This window comes from Orbicella franksi, chromosome 15 (genome assembly GCF_964199315.1).
Source record: "Orbicella franksi chromosome 15, jaOrbFran1.1, whole genome shotgun sequence".
NCBI lineage: Eukaryota > Metazoa > Cnidaria > Anthozoa > Scleractinia > Merulinidae > Orbicella > Orbicella franksi.
In genome coordinates, this window is record NC_138159.1 from 16,881,815 (window position 1) to 16,897,992 (window position 16,178).

The 16,178-nt window shown below is 38.5% G+C and overlaps 3 protein-coding genes across 3 annotated transcripts; 1 reads left to right on the forward strand and 2 right to left on the reverse strand.

The window, feature by feature from the left end:
* Window positions 1-1,658: 1,658 nt before the first annotated feature.
* Window positions 1,659-4,224, reverse strand: LOC145469892 (COMM domain-containing protein 7-like). The gene is made up of 2 exons (XM_081453703.1): window positions 3,879-4,224; window positions 1,659-2,940 (listed from the first exon to the last, which is right to left on the reverse strand). The coding sequence occupies exons 1-2, from the start codon at window positions 4,174-4,176 to the stop codon at window positions 2,636-2,638; spliced, it is 603 nt and encodes a 200-aa protein (XP_081309829.1). The 5' UTR covers window positions 4,177-4,224; the 3' UTR covers window positions 1,659-2,635.
* A 41-nt stretch (window positions 4,225-4,265) lies between these two features.
* Window positions 4,266-7,539, forward strand: LOC145469893 (signal recognition particle 14 kDa protein-like). The gene is made up of 5 exons (XM_081453705.1): window positions 4,266-4,361; window positions 4,453-4,525; window positions 5,724-5,857; window positions 6,507-6,539; window positions 7,115-7,539. Exons 1-5 carry the CDS (start codon window positions 4,338-4,340, stop codon window positions 7,211-7,213), a joined length of 363 nt encoding a protein of 120 aa, XP_081309831.1. The 5' UTR covers window positions 4,266-4,337; the 3' UTR covers window positions 7,214-7,539.
* Window positions 7,540-9,571: 2,032 nt separating this feature from the next.
* LOC145470106 (uncharacterized) lies at window positions 9,572-15,852 on the reverse strand. The gene is made up of 7 exons (XM_081453939.1): window positions 15,410-15,852; window positions 14,448-14,729; window positions 13,724-13,847; window positions 11,809-12,819; window positions 11,161-11,248; window positions 10,327-10,544; window positions 9,572-9,781 (listed from the first exon to the last, which is right to left on the reverse strand). Exons 1-7 carry the CDS (start codon window positions 15,453-15,455, stop codon window positions 9,694-9,696), a joined length of 1,857 nt encoding a protein of 618 aa, XP_081310065.1. The 5' UTR covers window positions 15,456-15,852; the 3' UTR covers window positions 9,572-9,693.
* Window positions 15,853-16,178: the final 326 nt, after the last annotated feature.

Sequence of the window (16,178 nt, forward strand, 5' to 3'; positions counted from 1 at the left end):
CGCGGATAACAACTCAAAACCGTTGCCTAGGCAATACTCTATTTTATTGTTATCAGGCCTCATTTACATTTTTATCTTCTTGCTTTTTTCACGCTTGTTTTTATTCTCAATTTTTCGCACCCCATTCGTATATATTTTCGCTTGCGCGCTACATTCTTCATTCGTTAAAGGCTATAGACTGATAGCCGAAAGCTTATGTTTTTAATATATGTTTAACCGGAGAACGTTCTTATTCCAATATGTCTTATCCTGGTTACAGACGTATGATTTGTTCCCCCTAAATTGCATGTAACGAGAAAGAAAAGTCTCATAGGCCCGCAGCACGTACAGAGCGTAAGATCACATATTATAGGCCTGCGACACGTACAAAGAAACACCAACACGCACAAAGAAAAGATAGCGTACAATTGCATTGTTGGCTGTGCACACGGAACAAAATTAGCTACAGGCATTCAAATGGACTTGCTTGACCATCTATGGGTAGCCTGTGAACAGTATACCCTTTGGTTTTCAGATATGAGCAACTAAGCCACAAGAAAAAAATTGGACTCACTTGGATCATATAATGTCGCTTGCACATGTGACCCATAAGTGAGCCTGTTCGCTGGGGGCAACCATAATGGGAAAATAGACCTTTTTCATATTCTTGATACTGGACTGGAACTAGCTTGCAACTGAGGCTAATGCGCTCTTTTTAATGATATTCCCCTGCAAGCTAGTTCTAATCCAATACTGAGAATACAAGAATGGCCTATCATGTAAGTACTTAGTATTTCCTTTCATTTTGCAGTAGAAGATGAAGAAATTAAAAAAAATGCTTGTCAGAAAAGACAAGCTTGTTCAAGAGATGAGCCAGTTACTTGCAGAATTTTACAATAACATCAGAATGAAGTACATGATAATGACCGACAGACATAGCAAAGAGAGGAAGCTGTTACTGAACATGCAATGGAAGGAGAGGAAACCGTGCTTCCCTGGTGAAAAGAAACAAAAAGCTAAACCAGAGGAGAGGAAATCATGCTTTCCTAGTAAAGGGAAACAAAAAGCTAAATCAGAGGAACAAGACACCAGGACAAGAAAGCATGAAAAACTATTTCTGGATGACTTTGCAAGTTAAGAAGATAAGTGATAAAAAGATAACGGAGCCAGAGAAGAAGCCATCATGTATTGCTTTAGAGTTACCTAAGATAACAGGAATGTACTGTGTTCCTTGGAGAAGAATCCTAACAAGATCTGGTCCAATATTGCTGACCAGCACATTATGATGATTGCCCCTTCATGCATGTAATCTCATTGCCAGAGGCTGCAACACGCTTGGTCAGCATTGGTCAGCATTGAGAATCAAGACATCTGGGTAGAATACCAGCCAACATTTGTCACAGTGGTTACTCTCTATATGCACGTTCAAAAACGATTGCTGAACTGGAAGGAATGCGTACAGTCAAACCAGGATGAAGATCTTTTTCACTCAATACTGGTTCTGGTTTATTATTTTGTCAGGAATGTCAGGCAGGCCACCACTGCCTGAAGATTTGCAGGTTCTGCTCTGCTCTATCTGGGAACCAGATATGCATGAGAGCTATTTTTTTGCATAATTGAAGTTGCTCTTATAATTTAACACAACAGGATGTACACCCTTTGAAAGCAAATTTGCACACTACAAAACTCACCATTATAATTACCAAATTGCAGATGCATATCAAAGCACTCATTATAAGTATGTTTCAGGGAATGGGTAGTAAAAAAGATAAATTAATCACAACGTAAAAATAATGCAAATGATAAAATATATGGATATGTAACATTGATATTCTATTAATAGCGAGGTTAAGCATGACGTTTACGGCAAACGGCAAACAGCAAAAATGAAACTTTTGCTGTCTGTCTTCAGTTGTTTGTACAGTAGAGTGAAAATATTTGCATTCGCAGTGAATAGTAGGAGACTTTTTTTCTATTTTTGTGTGATTTATTTAAGGATTAGAAGAAAAGAATAAAAAATCAGAGGTTATCTTTGCCGTTTGCCGTCTGCCGTAAATGTCATGCTTAAACTCTCTAATAACACACTTGACTTAGAATGAACACTGATGACACTGGAGTAATAAGAAATCATAATTTCTTTTTCACAATAATTCTGCATACAGCTATATACCTTTTAGAAAGCTGAAGGGGTTTACTTGGTTGAAAAGATTATTATATGTTGAAAACTACAATATTGAGTGTCATTAATTCACTTGGTTCTTCATATCACTATGCTAATTACTAAACACTTCATTACTGGTCCTAAGGGAAACAGTCAGTTTTGTTTCTCTGAGAACCTCAAACATCTAGATTTGAGGGAAAACAAAACTGTTTCCTAAGGGAACAGTAATTAAGTGTTTTGCTACATAGCTGGAGTTTAGTGTGAAGCAAGAGGGCAAGAAGAAGTCCAAGTAACCTCTGGTTAGTGGGAGAGCTCACAACAATTGCTTTAATTGTTACCTGCCAGGCAATATTTAGATTTAGCCATTGCCACGCAACCATCAATCAGCCAATAAGAGTGCGTGAGATTCCACTTAATTCCAGCTATATAAAAAATAACTCATTACAATTTTTGCTTTTTTAAATTTTTTTTACCAGAGTCAATAATATTATTGTCTCAACTAAAATATTCAAGTGTTGATTTAGCCCTCTCCATCTCATGCAAGAATGAGTAGAACTGTGGCAGAGTCAATTCCATGAACACATCTTCCTGTGTGCCTCCACGATCCACAACCATCTTTAACTGCAAAAAAGTCTGCCCCACAACTTTCAAGTCGCTGCTTCCTGCTGTCACTCCAAATTTCCATTCCATGTCAACAAGTTGGTTAACCATAAATGTTTGACCTACAACTGAGCGTGACAGAGCCACGAGGTTTGCTTTCCATCTCTCTGAGACATGAGGAGAATTTTCAGCTGAGAGACCTGTGGAAGAAAAAATACTGTAAATCCAGCATTAAGCCCTCAGCGATTATAACAATTTCATAATGGCTTTTGGGAGAACTTAAAAATGAGGGATAGTGGTGGCTGTTTGAAAAGGGGAGTGGGAGGGCGGGGGGTAGAGTGGATCTGCTATAGAGGTAGGACTTCTACTCAGGCTAGTAACCATAGAACCGTAATGATTTTATTTAAGCACAGTCCTTCCAATAAGCACCCCTTTATTATAAGTGCTCTCCACTGAATGCACTTTTTAACAAGCGCCCCTTTTCTAATAAGCACCCCTGTAACAAGAGTAACAGTCAAAATAAATGAACTACATGTACATGTATGAAGTCTGCTTTCTCATCTTGACAAAATATTGAATATTGTTACATTTCTTGAGTGAGGTAAAACAGAGCCCCAAGTGCTCAATGGATCATTCCCAGGAGGGAGGGTGGGGGGGGGGGGGGGGGTTATTCTGGAGGAATGAAGGTTGCATTCGCATTTTATGTGATAAATGAAAGTTGGTTGCCTTCTATTTAACAAATTGACATCAGTTTTTCATGCGTCTGTCAAAGTAGATGTGGATCCACGAGGCCATAGCTGAGTGAATCTGTAGACTACTTTGACAATGTTATGTCAAAATTCATTGTCAGTACAGGACAGATGCATTAAAAACTGATGTCAATTTGTTTTCTATGACAGCAAATTGTCAAATTGCCCTCTCGCTTGTTGATGCATCACATAAGTTATAAATTTATGGTTCTGTCCGTTTACTGACAATGAAAATTAGCCAATGAGCGCGTGAGAATTTCTGCAGTTATTGTAAAATGGTTGCATTGCACATTCCCCCACCCAGCCCACTCCCCCCAGCCCACTCCCCCCCCCCCCCCCAGCCCACTCTCACAACTCTATTTTCCAATGTTTATCACGATCAGTCTTACCGAGATGTTCCAAATCTTCCTTCACTTGCGCCGGTGTCAAGTTGCTTTTCAACGCACTCTTGAAGAAGCCAAGTAAGCTTTTAACAACATTTTTTAACGCGTTTGTGTTCACTCCGTGTTCGCCAGCAAATTCAGAAACTTGAGACATGAACCTTGTCCCTTCCTTTGGAGAAACAAGGAACGAAAACACAATGTCCACAAGTTGACAAAACGCCTTCTCGTCGAACTTATTGAGTGACTTGATGTCTGTGTACATTTGTTCCTCTGGTGGGACCTTTGTGAAGAAGAAAGAGCTCATTTTAAACTGATTCTGCTTCTCTCTTCTCTTCTCTATTCCTACTACACAATCGCCCGCGATAAGACTGCGGCACTACGAGGAAGAAGCAACTTGGCTTGGCCACCTAGCACAAGACCTGGTCACTTAGCTCTGATTCACACATGTGAGAGAATCGAAATAATATGGTTCTTTTAGACAACGATGGGGTAAGGATTTTGTCCTTTATACAGCTGTTAATGGCAATTTTTGCTGTAGATGAAGCCCGTTTGTCTTATTTGCGTTGTTGTTTTGTTTTAGTTCCTCACCCAGCTTACACATCTTCTTCAGAAGACAAGAACTTCGGGATCAGTAAATATCACAATGAAAAGATGTAAGTTTTTACGATTTTTTATCTAGCACTTGCAACGGTTCCTGTTTTTCTTTTTTATCATGTGAAGAGGCTTCAGAAACATAGAAGGATCAGACATTCTTAGCTGTACTTCCGTGCCTCTAAAGAATGATAATGTGCGTACCAAGTAGTATTGTTCTGTTCAGGTACACACCGTTCGTGGCCTGTAACTTACGGTCGCTTTTACTGCATTGTAGGCTTTGATGCAGTAGTGAGAAATTGGTTTATGATCTGTTTAACTTCTTAGAACCAACAAAGTTTTACGTCCCAGACTGCAAGGGTACCATGCGAAAGTACTGCTCCATAGCTTTCATTTGAATGGTCACACACTAGGGTTTCATCCACAGACTTAAAAGTTAGAAGCACCTTGCATAGCATCATAAACAGCACGACATGAAAGAACTGCTCAGTAGCTTCTGTTTGAATGGTTACACAATAGAGTCTCATTGGCAGAATTAAAAGTTAGAACTTCATGTTAGGGAACTTTTATTTGCAAGCTTCAAAGGTTTAGAATCCCTTGCAAAGTCAATCAAGTGCAACTGAACTGAATTTCAACCAATGTTAATTGAACTCAATCCATAGATCGAGTTTGATTGATTTTGGCAATTGAACAACATCAAACTTACACAAAAATAATTGGGCAATCGAACTCAATCAAATGGATGATTTTCAAACTCTTGATTGTTGTAAAACTAGTGTTGAAAATCAAAACAATGTTTTTTGTGGCTTGAGTTACTTCGGTAGAACATGTGTTTTTCAATTTGAGACCACACCACATGATCTTTGATCAGGCGAACATATTTGACCCAACACGATCAATTGCAATCCACTGGATTGTGTTGGGACTGAGTTCTGTTGCCAAACTCGATCAAACACAATCTTATGGATTGAGTTCCACTGGGTTTGATTTGTTTTGGTTTGAGTTCGATTGGTTCAGAAATTGAACTCGCACAACCTTTGGTCCATGGATTGAGTTTGATTTCGGAACATTCTATTAATTTGCCAGGAGAATCACCTTGTTTAGCAACAGTCAGTGCCTGGTGGAAGAACTAGCAAATAAAGGGGTGAATAAACTAGTGAATAAAGGTTGAGGGGTGGGGGTGTGCCACACAATAATTTCCTTAGAAAATAATGACTGGATCAACATGCAAAAAAATGATTTTTTCTTTGTTTTTAAAAGACCATGGACAGACCAAGCCAAAGCCAAAACCACGAGGTACAAAGAAGCTGCAAAAGTTAACAGGGGTTGAACAAGAAGGAGAGAGTAGATGTCTATTTAGAGCAACAAATGGAAAAAAGAAGCTTAGTACAATAGTAAGATAAATCAGCTTCAATGAACATTATTTGTAGTTTTGGTTTTGTTTTATATACCTCTTACTAACCGAGTTCGAGGTCTGTACTGTAAGTTACTGACTGAGTTTTCCCCCCTTCAATTTATGGCCCAAGCACGAAGCGCGTGGGTCATAAAGCGAAGGGGAAAAAACGAGGATCTGTAACTTACAGTATGCACTGAGAAGACGAGGTTAGTAAGATATTTATTATATCTCTACAGTGTGCCTGAGGTGTTCGGAAACAATTTCTATTCACGCGGACTCGGAAAGACTTCAAATTCCTGACGCATCTTGAAAGCAAAACGAGTCAGTTTGAAACTGTTTTTAAGTCGTTAGCATGCTTTATTACATAATTTAGAGTATAAAAAAGTTTTAAACTTTCACTTGCTATAAAAGTTAAGAACACTTATCGATAAACCACGAAACAGTTTGGCAACAAAACCAACTTTAAATTTCAGAGGGCCATACAGAAGAGTATGGCCTGCTAAATTGACCAATCACAGTGCGCGTACTAACTGAGTGGAGTATTATATGTAATAATACTATTGCATATTCCAATATGGTACTTTTTGACCTAGACATGGGTCTCACATACATATATACCTAATGCATAATTGTGTATTTTTTTTTAGGTAAATGCAAAAGATGTAAATAGGTTTCAACTGGTAAGTCATAATTTTAAATTAATTGGACTTTGAAATTTATGATCTCAAGAATTTTTCTGGGGTTAGAAATTTTGTGGGCCCTTTTTGGGGGTTAACAAAAAGTGTCTAACCCAGGGTTTTCATTTTTATGTCAAACTTACCAGTATGATGTTAACTAGGTGCAAATGACATGTTAAGTGTGCTTTTAAGCCAAGTGGCCCATCGGGCCAGCGCTTATCCCAGATTTCTGCAGCATGAAGTGACTAGGAGTATTTCTACTCCCCCCCCCCCCCCCCTGGATGGGATGCTAGTCCATCGCAGGGTTACCCCTGGCATAAAATTCACCTGTACCCATTTATACATCTGGTGAAGAGAGACACTGTTAGAGTAAAGCATCTTGCCTAAGAACACAACACAATGTCCCCTGGTAGGGTTCCAACCCAGACTGCTCGATCGACAGGAAAGCACACTTATGACAAGGGCACCCCACCTCCACTATATAAAATGGCAAGGAAAGTATGATATTAATATTACAAAAAAAAAAATAAACTCAAATGAAAATTAACTATTTGTATCCATTCCTTGTTCTTTTCCAGGCATATGCAAATGTATTGAAAGCTAATATGGACAATCTAAAGAAAAGAGACAAGAGGACTGAAAAGAGTAAAGCTAAAAAATCTAAGGCAACACAGTAAATAACTTATATTCAAATAGTGATAATAATTACAATAATTATTATTTTTATTATAACACCACACCGCTGGTATAATTCTTACTCATTGAGAATTCCAGAGTGACTCACTGCTCTACTGTTAGTAATTTTATTGTTACTATGAAAATGTCTAAGAGATGCAGCTTTTTCTCCTGGCCAACAGTCTCACAAGACACTTTTCTGTGTCAGAGTTGTGACAATTTACAGTGTACAAGTTGCTGTTAATTTTTTGTTTTATTTACTCTTAATTTATTAATGGACAATGTAGATGTACAATGTATATTCATAAATATTTGCCTTGAAATGAATCTCTTTATGTCTTGAACTTGCAGTAGCTTGTCTCGTTTTAAGGATGTGATCAGAGAAGGAACTTTTCTGCAAAAATGAGCGGCATGCTGTATTGATTTGATTAGCACCCTCCCTCCAAGAAGTGCCCCCTTCTAATAAGTGCTCCTTATTGAGTGCAGCTGTTTTAAAGGCACCCCTACTCTAGTGTGCCTTAGCTCCCCACAGCAAAAGTGAGATTCAATACATTGATATGGAATAGACTGATTACACAAATAAATAGCCCATTTCCGAGTTGCCTTAAGCCTCTCTATTAAAGCAAGGCCTGGTGCATAACCATTCGTACAAAAATGAGTTGAATTTGCATGTGAATGAAGTCTCCTTTTCATATGAAAGTATGGACACCGAGACTCGTTTTGAGAAAGAGGCCAAAGGTATTTCAGAAATGGCCTATTATGAAGTCTGCTTTTTCATCTGAACACACGTAAATATTGAGCATCACGATTATCAGACTAGGTGCACAGAAAACCAATTTTCAAGCTTGCCCTTTCAGCAAGCTGTAGCTTTGATGTACTAGCCCCAAAAGATTTCTTACATTCTCACTTATTTATTTAAAATTTCTTCTTGCCCATTGGCTGAGCAAAGAATAGAATCCACTACTACTTTCTGGGTATGCTGACAGAGCTCCTTTCATTACAACAACTCTTGAGTTAATTAAGTTTCTGTGTTTTTGTTAAGCAATGGATGTGCATGTTCAAAAGGAAATTTAAGCACCCCATTCCCAAATGTGCCTGCCCTCCATTCAGCAAGCTTTAAGAAAGGACAGTGGTCTTATTTCGACCAAAAAGCCTATTTCCACTCAACAAGTCAAATGCAACTCTTCGAGAACTTCTCATATTTTATTCTAATTATTATGTACTAGTATACTCATCATTTACATGTAAGAATGCTTAAAACTTTTAAAAAATAAACATCTTATTATGCAACATACTCTTGGTAAGGATAAACCTGTCCTTAATGCAATAAAACCTTTCCTTGACGAGATGAAATAATTTTATACTATTTGACAGTAACTATATCTTACAGGTACTTTGTCTTAATACTTAATGTAAGTATATAACATGAATAATTTCTTTCAACCTTCAAAATAAATGGATATCACAAATTAGTGTTAATGTGTGATGAGTGCTTCTTAATAGCTAGCCTGCAAAGCTATTAACAATTGTCTAAAGGATGCAAGTATTGTAAAGACTTATGCTCTCAAACCTAAAGTACAATGTAGCAAAATGTACAGCAGTTCTATAGCATAACTTGTAAACACTGCTTAACTTTGGCTTTTCTTGACACCACTGTTGGAATCTAGTCATTTAATAAGCATTTACAGCTTTGAATTTGCTGAACTACACCACACCTCTTAATTTACTTTTTCTTTAAACTTGTGTGGCAAATAATTTATTAATAATATTGGTCAGTTAAGAATAAAAAGCAGCAATATTAAAGAATGACGTTTCAACGGCTCCATGCGATCATTCTGAAATTCAAATAAGGTACGTTATCTGAATTTGAGAATGATGGCATGGAGCCATCGAAACATCATTCTTTAATATTGCTGCTTTTTATTCTTAATTGTTTATTGAAAAACTTAGTTATTAGAATATTGGTCAGATCAAAACAAGTGTCACATTGATTCTCAGTCAGAGGTAAAGAAAGAGTTGCCTTGGGTAAACACCTAGGGGGACTCCCGTATGAAAAGGATGGCAATGCTCATTGTCTTGCTTGGGGGCTTAAGTATCTTTTACGGAGCACTCCAAGAAATGATACTAAAAAATTGCTCCTACTTCTGTTTTTAAGCTTGATTTTTGCTGTTCTCTCAAGTCCAGTCTACTAGTGTGGGCTTCCTTCCTGATAAAAGGCTGGTAATTGAGCCTGTTCTGTTTTAAGTGGTATCTTCTTGGTGTCAAACAAAAACTCGAGCCGTGCCAAGATTGGTCTTCTTTAGGGGTGTAATTCAAATTTTTTGACATGCATCCCTGACCTTTTCATTTGGTCCCCCCCCCCCCCCCCCCCGGGAGTAAACAACATGCAAGAATGCTTGCTGGATTGTCATTGTGAAGCTCCATGCTAACAGCAACCATAAGCCTGTTGTGCGCTTTTGGCCTCTCTCTGTTTTAATGCAGGTCATCTTTGCAAGACACTTGCTTCTGGTGGCAGAGGTAAACACTTTCTTCCATGTTTCCCATCCACAAATGTGATATAATTAACATACCTGTGAAGACGAACGAATACAAAGGAAAGTGTAAATAATATAAATAACTGTTTATGGGTAATGAAAAACTGTAACATTTCATTGGTTAAATCCTAGGTAATAACAATAATAATAACGATGATGATAACGATAATGATAATGATAGTGATAATAATAATAATAATAATAATAATAATAATAATAATCATAATCATAATAATAACAATAATTATAATCAGCCATGCTGTAAAAACTGAGCTCAAATGGAAATGACTAGTATTCATGTCTACAGTATTCAAATTCTATGCTAAAAAACCAGCAGTTCAAACTAATTTATTCTTCTAACTCAAGGTGCAAAGAAACCATTTTTCTGGCTTGCCCTTCAGGGAAGCTGTTACTATGATGTAGTAGTCCTAATGTCATTTTCACAAACCCCCCCCTGCCCAAAAAAAAAATCATCTCTTGGATAACATCTGTGATTTGAATATTATTAATTGTTATTAATTATAAACTGATACATTAGAAATGCACATTTACCAATTAATTATTCTACAGTGTAACCTTACTTGTCTAAATAGTTGATTGTCAATGTGTCAGGATGCTTCTTAGTCAGTTTGATCCACTCGCTGCTCAAGCTGTGTTTCCATGAGTACACTTCAACACTCCAGCCTCTCTCCAGTGCTGTCACAGCACATCTAGGAAAACTGGTGTCGCATTCTGACTTCCCCTTCATTCCATCTCCTGTTGCTAACACTAGCACCCCAGGAGGCAGTTCACACAGAGCCTAGATTGTACCAATGCCATCTATTAATAATGATTATTAAAACATATTATGGTCAGGGGTTTGATGCAATGATTGGTGAAGAAACAAGTAAGATCCACTTCAGGGCTTGAAAAAAGGGCAGTCTGATCATCCTGGACAAGTTACTTTTAATTCTCCCTTGCCGGATGGGCAAGTCATCGCCAACTAAATTGTAATAAAAGTAAACTACAACTTACCCAGGGCAAGCAAAATTTGAGAGTTTCTTCTCTGCAGGGCAAGCTAAAATTCTGGTTTTTCAAACCCTGCCACTTGTAACATTTTATTTGCAAGCTTAAAATATTCACTCCACCACACATTCGCTCTACAGCTAGCTGAGAACATGATTGGCTTAATCTTTACCTGATATATCTACAGTATACAGTTATGCTATAGCTGTACTGTGAGCATAATTTTTTAGGAGAATGTTGAACAGCTCCGAGCCACTGTTAAGGTATTCATCTTCTATGCTTTGAGTCTGGGAAAAATGCTGTCTTGCCAGCTGTACTGAGTACAGTGCTTAGATGTGTGACTGCTAGGTACATGACAATGTCTAAATGGCTCAGTAATTTATCAGGATTTCACGTACTAAAAGATTTACCTTGTATATCCACAAGTGGAGTCCCTCATCTACTCTTTGTTCATCTTTTCCTCTTCTGTCCTCGAGATCAACAATGTATCCTAAGCGTCTATTTATACAAGCAAAAAGACATGCTTTGAGAACTTGTTATTTAAACACAGTTGCCTACAAGGAGATTTTTAGCACAGTAACTACACAGTGCAGGTAAACAAGTCTCTCTTTGATTGGTAGACCCTGAATGTCCAAGGATCTCTGAGATTTGAGGCACAAAATTCCCCCTAGCCTGTGAACAGGCTCCAGCTGGAAGGGCTGAGAAGGAACTGGCCGAGAGTGGAGTGGTCAAGGGGGAATGGGGTAGGGGTTGGGCATCTCCCCTCCTCGCTGTTGTCTCCTCTTTCTTCCTTCTTCCTGCTTTCTCATTGCCCCATCTTCAACTGCAAAGCATGTTCACAGGCTAAATTCTCCTTGATGGTGAGTTCTACACAAAGCTATACGTAGTCATCAGTGTCTGTGATTTGTCACTATTCCTATTTAAAGATATCTCTGGATCTCAGTTCACACTTGAGGATTTTTTTTGGCTTGAAACTGAGAGCTCACAGGTGTTCTAAACTGGTGAAGACAGATGGTGGTTAACTGAGGTGTTCCTCAGTCGCCATTCCTTAATCTTACCTGTAAACTTCCCAGACATGTTCCGTTGCAGGAGGACTTGATCCGCAAGCAAATCCCCTCATTTTTGATCTTTCTCTTTCCAGAATTCTGACAAGATTCTGCAACTTGAGTCGCACATGCCTCTTGCGATCTCCAGGATTAACCGTGCTTGCACATTCCTGTGCACCAATGTAAATATTACTATTGTCTATTCCTACCACAATCCCATTGTGGGGTATCAATGAAGGGTCATTCTTAAGTTCTGTTGTTACTCCTTGTTCTTCAGAGTTCAATGAAGAGTCATTCTTAAGTTCTGTTGTTACTTTCTGTTCAGTTAACTGTGCATTTGAATCAGATGATGACGGATGCATCAATGATGCTGAACGAGAAGTGTCATCTTTGTGGGATGAATCCAAACATTCCAAGGTTCGGTCTTTGCATGTTTCAAACAATGGCATGATAAGCTTATCTGCAAGGTTTGACCAACTTTCAATTCTTTGATAAGTTTGAACTGTGTCACTGTCTGTTCTACTCTGTGGTCCTTGTTTGTGTTCATTATAACCATTTTCATTTGAAGTGTCCTTAACATTTTCCATCTGCGTGTATTTTTCATCTGTAGAATCTAGATGGGACACACCTCTTTGGTGTTCCAACTGCCCATTACATAACTGATGTCTAGGATCTTCTATAGGAATAGTAAGCTTCTCTTCTTGAGTTTCACCTATTAAAGACAGATTTGTCTTTTTGGCATCACCGGTTGAGGATAACGGTAAAAAATTGGAAATGACAAACTTGTTTTGTGAATGGCCTAATTTTTGTGCGTTGGGTATCTCAAGATAGTGTGATTCAGGATCATGAACTTGACAGTCTTCAGCCAGATATGGTGTGTCACAGAGGATTCCCACAGTATCACATCTTGAGTCAGGTAGCCTTTGTTTACCCAAGGCAGCGTAGTCACTTTTGTTTAGTGCTCTTTGGTACTGTGGCAGTTCAAATGCTGATCCACTAGAGAGGTCTGCACATTGAAAGTACCTATGAAAAAAAAAGGCACAACAATTTGCAATTGTTTGAGTGTGGTTTTATTTGGTGCCATTTTGCAACACTTCTAGTGGTGTGGCAGGATAGTGCCTAGTGTGTTCTTCTCTGGATTAACTACCAGTAGTCAAGCTCAAGGCTTAAACTGATGGTGTACATCTTTCTATTCTGAAAACCTGCCCAACAATAGTATCATTTGCCAGCACCATAATGGGGTATTGATAATGAGAGGTTTGCCCTTTTCTGAGATTATGAGCATACATTCCCCCCTTGGACAAGCTTCAGGTTCCCTTTGGCCGGAAGGTTTTAAACTTGTCAAGGTCCCACCCTAGCCCACAGGAGGTGTAAAATCCCCGGATGATCCTGTTTTCAATTGTCAATATTGCTGCATTACTGCCTACTCAGCTTCAAGGTGTAACTACACACTTGGTATGTACAGTGGTCTATCGATTAGTATGTTAGACTCCAGATTACAAAGTCTAAGTTCAAACTAATATTCTCAGTCAGCATGATTCTCTCTCCACCCAGAAATAAGATTACTAACGACAGATTATTCTGTAAAGTTGAGATAAATCCTGAGGAGTAAGTTTCAGGACTTGAAAAAAACTTGAATTCCAGCTTGCCATTGGGACAAGTAGCTCTAAAATTTTGCTTCCCCTGGGCAAAGCTTAGTTTGCTCTTTTAGTGATTTAGTTGGCACACAACTTCCCTGATCCATTGCCTAAGGGCAAGTAAGGGTGGGGAAAAAAAAAAAATGAGAGTGAAAAGTGACTTGCCAGAAAGAGATTCTACTTGTCCCAGATGACCGGATGACACTTTTTTCAAGCCCTGAAGTCTACGCAAGCTTGTCTATTCTCTTTATATGTATTTGTGTGCGTTGTTAAGTATCAAGATCACAAACCTCCATATAAGAACAAATGAAATGGCCAACACTCCAGCTATCACTCCCAAAATGAACATGTATGTAGGAACAGCGATGACTTTAAATAGGGTCACACCAGACTGTATTACGGTACCGTTGTCACCTGAAATAGTGAGAGAAAGCTCCAAATTATCAGAGAGAGAATTTGGGAGGATGTAAAGAGAGCTGGTGATTGAAATTTAGAGCCACGCCATCAGAACCAATTGGCAATTTCTGCAATTAATCACAATTAAATGAATTTTAAAACATCCTGCAGGTATAGTTGTAGGCTGTAGGACATCATGAGACAATTTCTAAGTGGCTTTATGCTCTAAGGGGTTGCAGCAGCATTAGTGGTCCTGTAGGAATTCATTTTATGCAGTTCCAACAAATGTGTGTACCACCCCAACATAAGGTCATATTTGGAAATTCTGAGGGAAAGGGGGTCTAAAAATCCACAATGTTTAAAGAGGATTATGAGACTAAACTGGAATTTCTGGTTTGGAGAGAGGGTTGACACGAAAAAACCTATATAGATATTTTATAAAGCAACAGAGTATAAATGGAATTAGCTTGGCAATTTCTAGAGCAAAATGTAAAGAAATGATGTATATTTTTTTTTGGCCTGTCACAAAAGCTTGGAGTAAAAACTCTAGCGACATTAAGTGAAAGCATATCTATGTAAGAGGCTATGCCTGATATGATGAACAAGATATACACTTACTGCCTCTCAAGGTCTTCACCAAAGCAGGTATTGAGAATGGAGAACATGAACCAGGTGAGAAGCCACATGCTCTCAACTTGATCTCGTACCAGGACCATGGCTTAAGCCGTTTGGCCACGTACATCACATCAATCCCAGAATACTCCAGTTCAGTGTCTATAAATAGCTCATAATGATCTATTTCCACTTTGTTGGAATTCACCCGACACCACGTGATTCGTACCTCGGTTGAGCTGAGAGCTGTGATGTTCGGAACAACTGGCCTTTCTGGGGACCTTGCTCCTACGATAAAATGTGACAGGTTTCCAATTATTTTCGCACATTCTTCTCAGTTTTCTATGCTTCTCAAATTCGTGCGACAGAACCCAACATAATATACCCGGACATAGCGACCAAGGCGAAAACAACATATCAAATGACGAATTTTACGGAGACTACTCGCAAAATATGAATGAAGCCAAATGAAACTGAAACAAAACTACACAAGCTTTTCACTATTTCCAGGTCTAACTCGCCAGTATTAAGAAGAGAAAGAAATTTACACGTCGTGAAGTTGCTAAAATTGAACGTACAGCCATCAGTACGTCAAACAAAGTTCAAAAATATGGTTAATGACTTGTTGTGGTCTAAAAAGTCCCATAAATCAGAGATTTTACGCATTAATTTGAAATGGTTATGTATTTTCTCTTTTAGAGAACGCTGGCCGCACCATTTTTCATCTCAAAGTGCCTCGCAATAAAATGAAACCCTTTCGCGTGATGCTCGGGTTGGGGGCCTAGAGGTGAAGCTAATAATTTGCTAACACAGGCAGTTGTTGCAGACGTGGTAAATACACAACTGTTTAGAGTATGAAGCTACCTTTTCACTCTGATACTGTCTTCAACACCTAGCAAAGTGGAATTTCGCATTGTTTTCTCGAAAATAACAAATAGCAAGACAAAAGATCATTTAAGACTCCTTACCTGCGACATCGTCTGCCAGAAGAACTACCAGTAATATAAACAGCATGTCGGACTCGTGACTGGGTCTCTTAACACATTCGCTTCTACAAGTGGAGCTAGATAAGTACTCACACTTTATATATCAAGCGTATTTTGAATGGAAGCAGGTCTGCACATTTTGTTATCGCTTGAGCAGGAACGACACTTCCTCAGAAACTGAACAGACTAAGTTTGTACGTGCTGTTCGCATGACGATAGTCCCATTTCCAATTTATTGTGGCAAGTTATTCACCTCAGATCACGGGATGTCGCTTACTAGGTTTATCTCCTGATGCCAGTCGACCAATAGGATTCGTCGAAACCGGGAAGCCATTCAAGTTCATATGTCAACCAAGATCGACCTCATGATCCAATCAAGATTGACAACATGACAAATTTTGTCACGACAGAGATTTTCTGATGCAACTTTCCAACAGTGACGATCTGTAACGGGTTTTGTTTCTCAACAAGATGATTTATTCATTCAAATCACTTTTGGTTAAAAACTCTCCGTATGCATTTGATTTATTTTCGCCTGTGACATTATGTGCAACGTTTTGGTTTTTGTAATTTTTTAGGTCAACCTAATCGTGGTTTAGTGTTTTTTAGTTTCTTTTTTGTCTTGTCATGTAGAAAGCTAATTAATGACAGTTGGTTGTCTAAAAAAAAATGATGACAAACTTTGCTCTGTATGTATCAGTTCTACCGGACTTTGCACATTCACAGGTTTAGAGGAAACCGTCCCATGAGC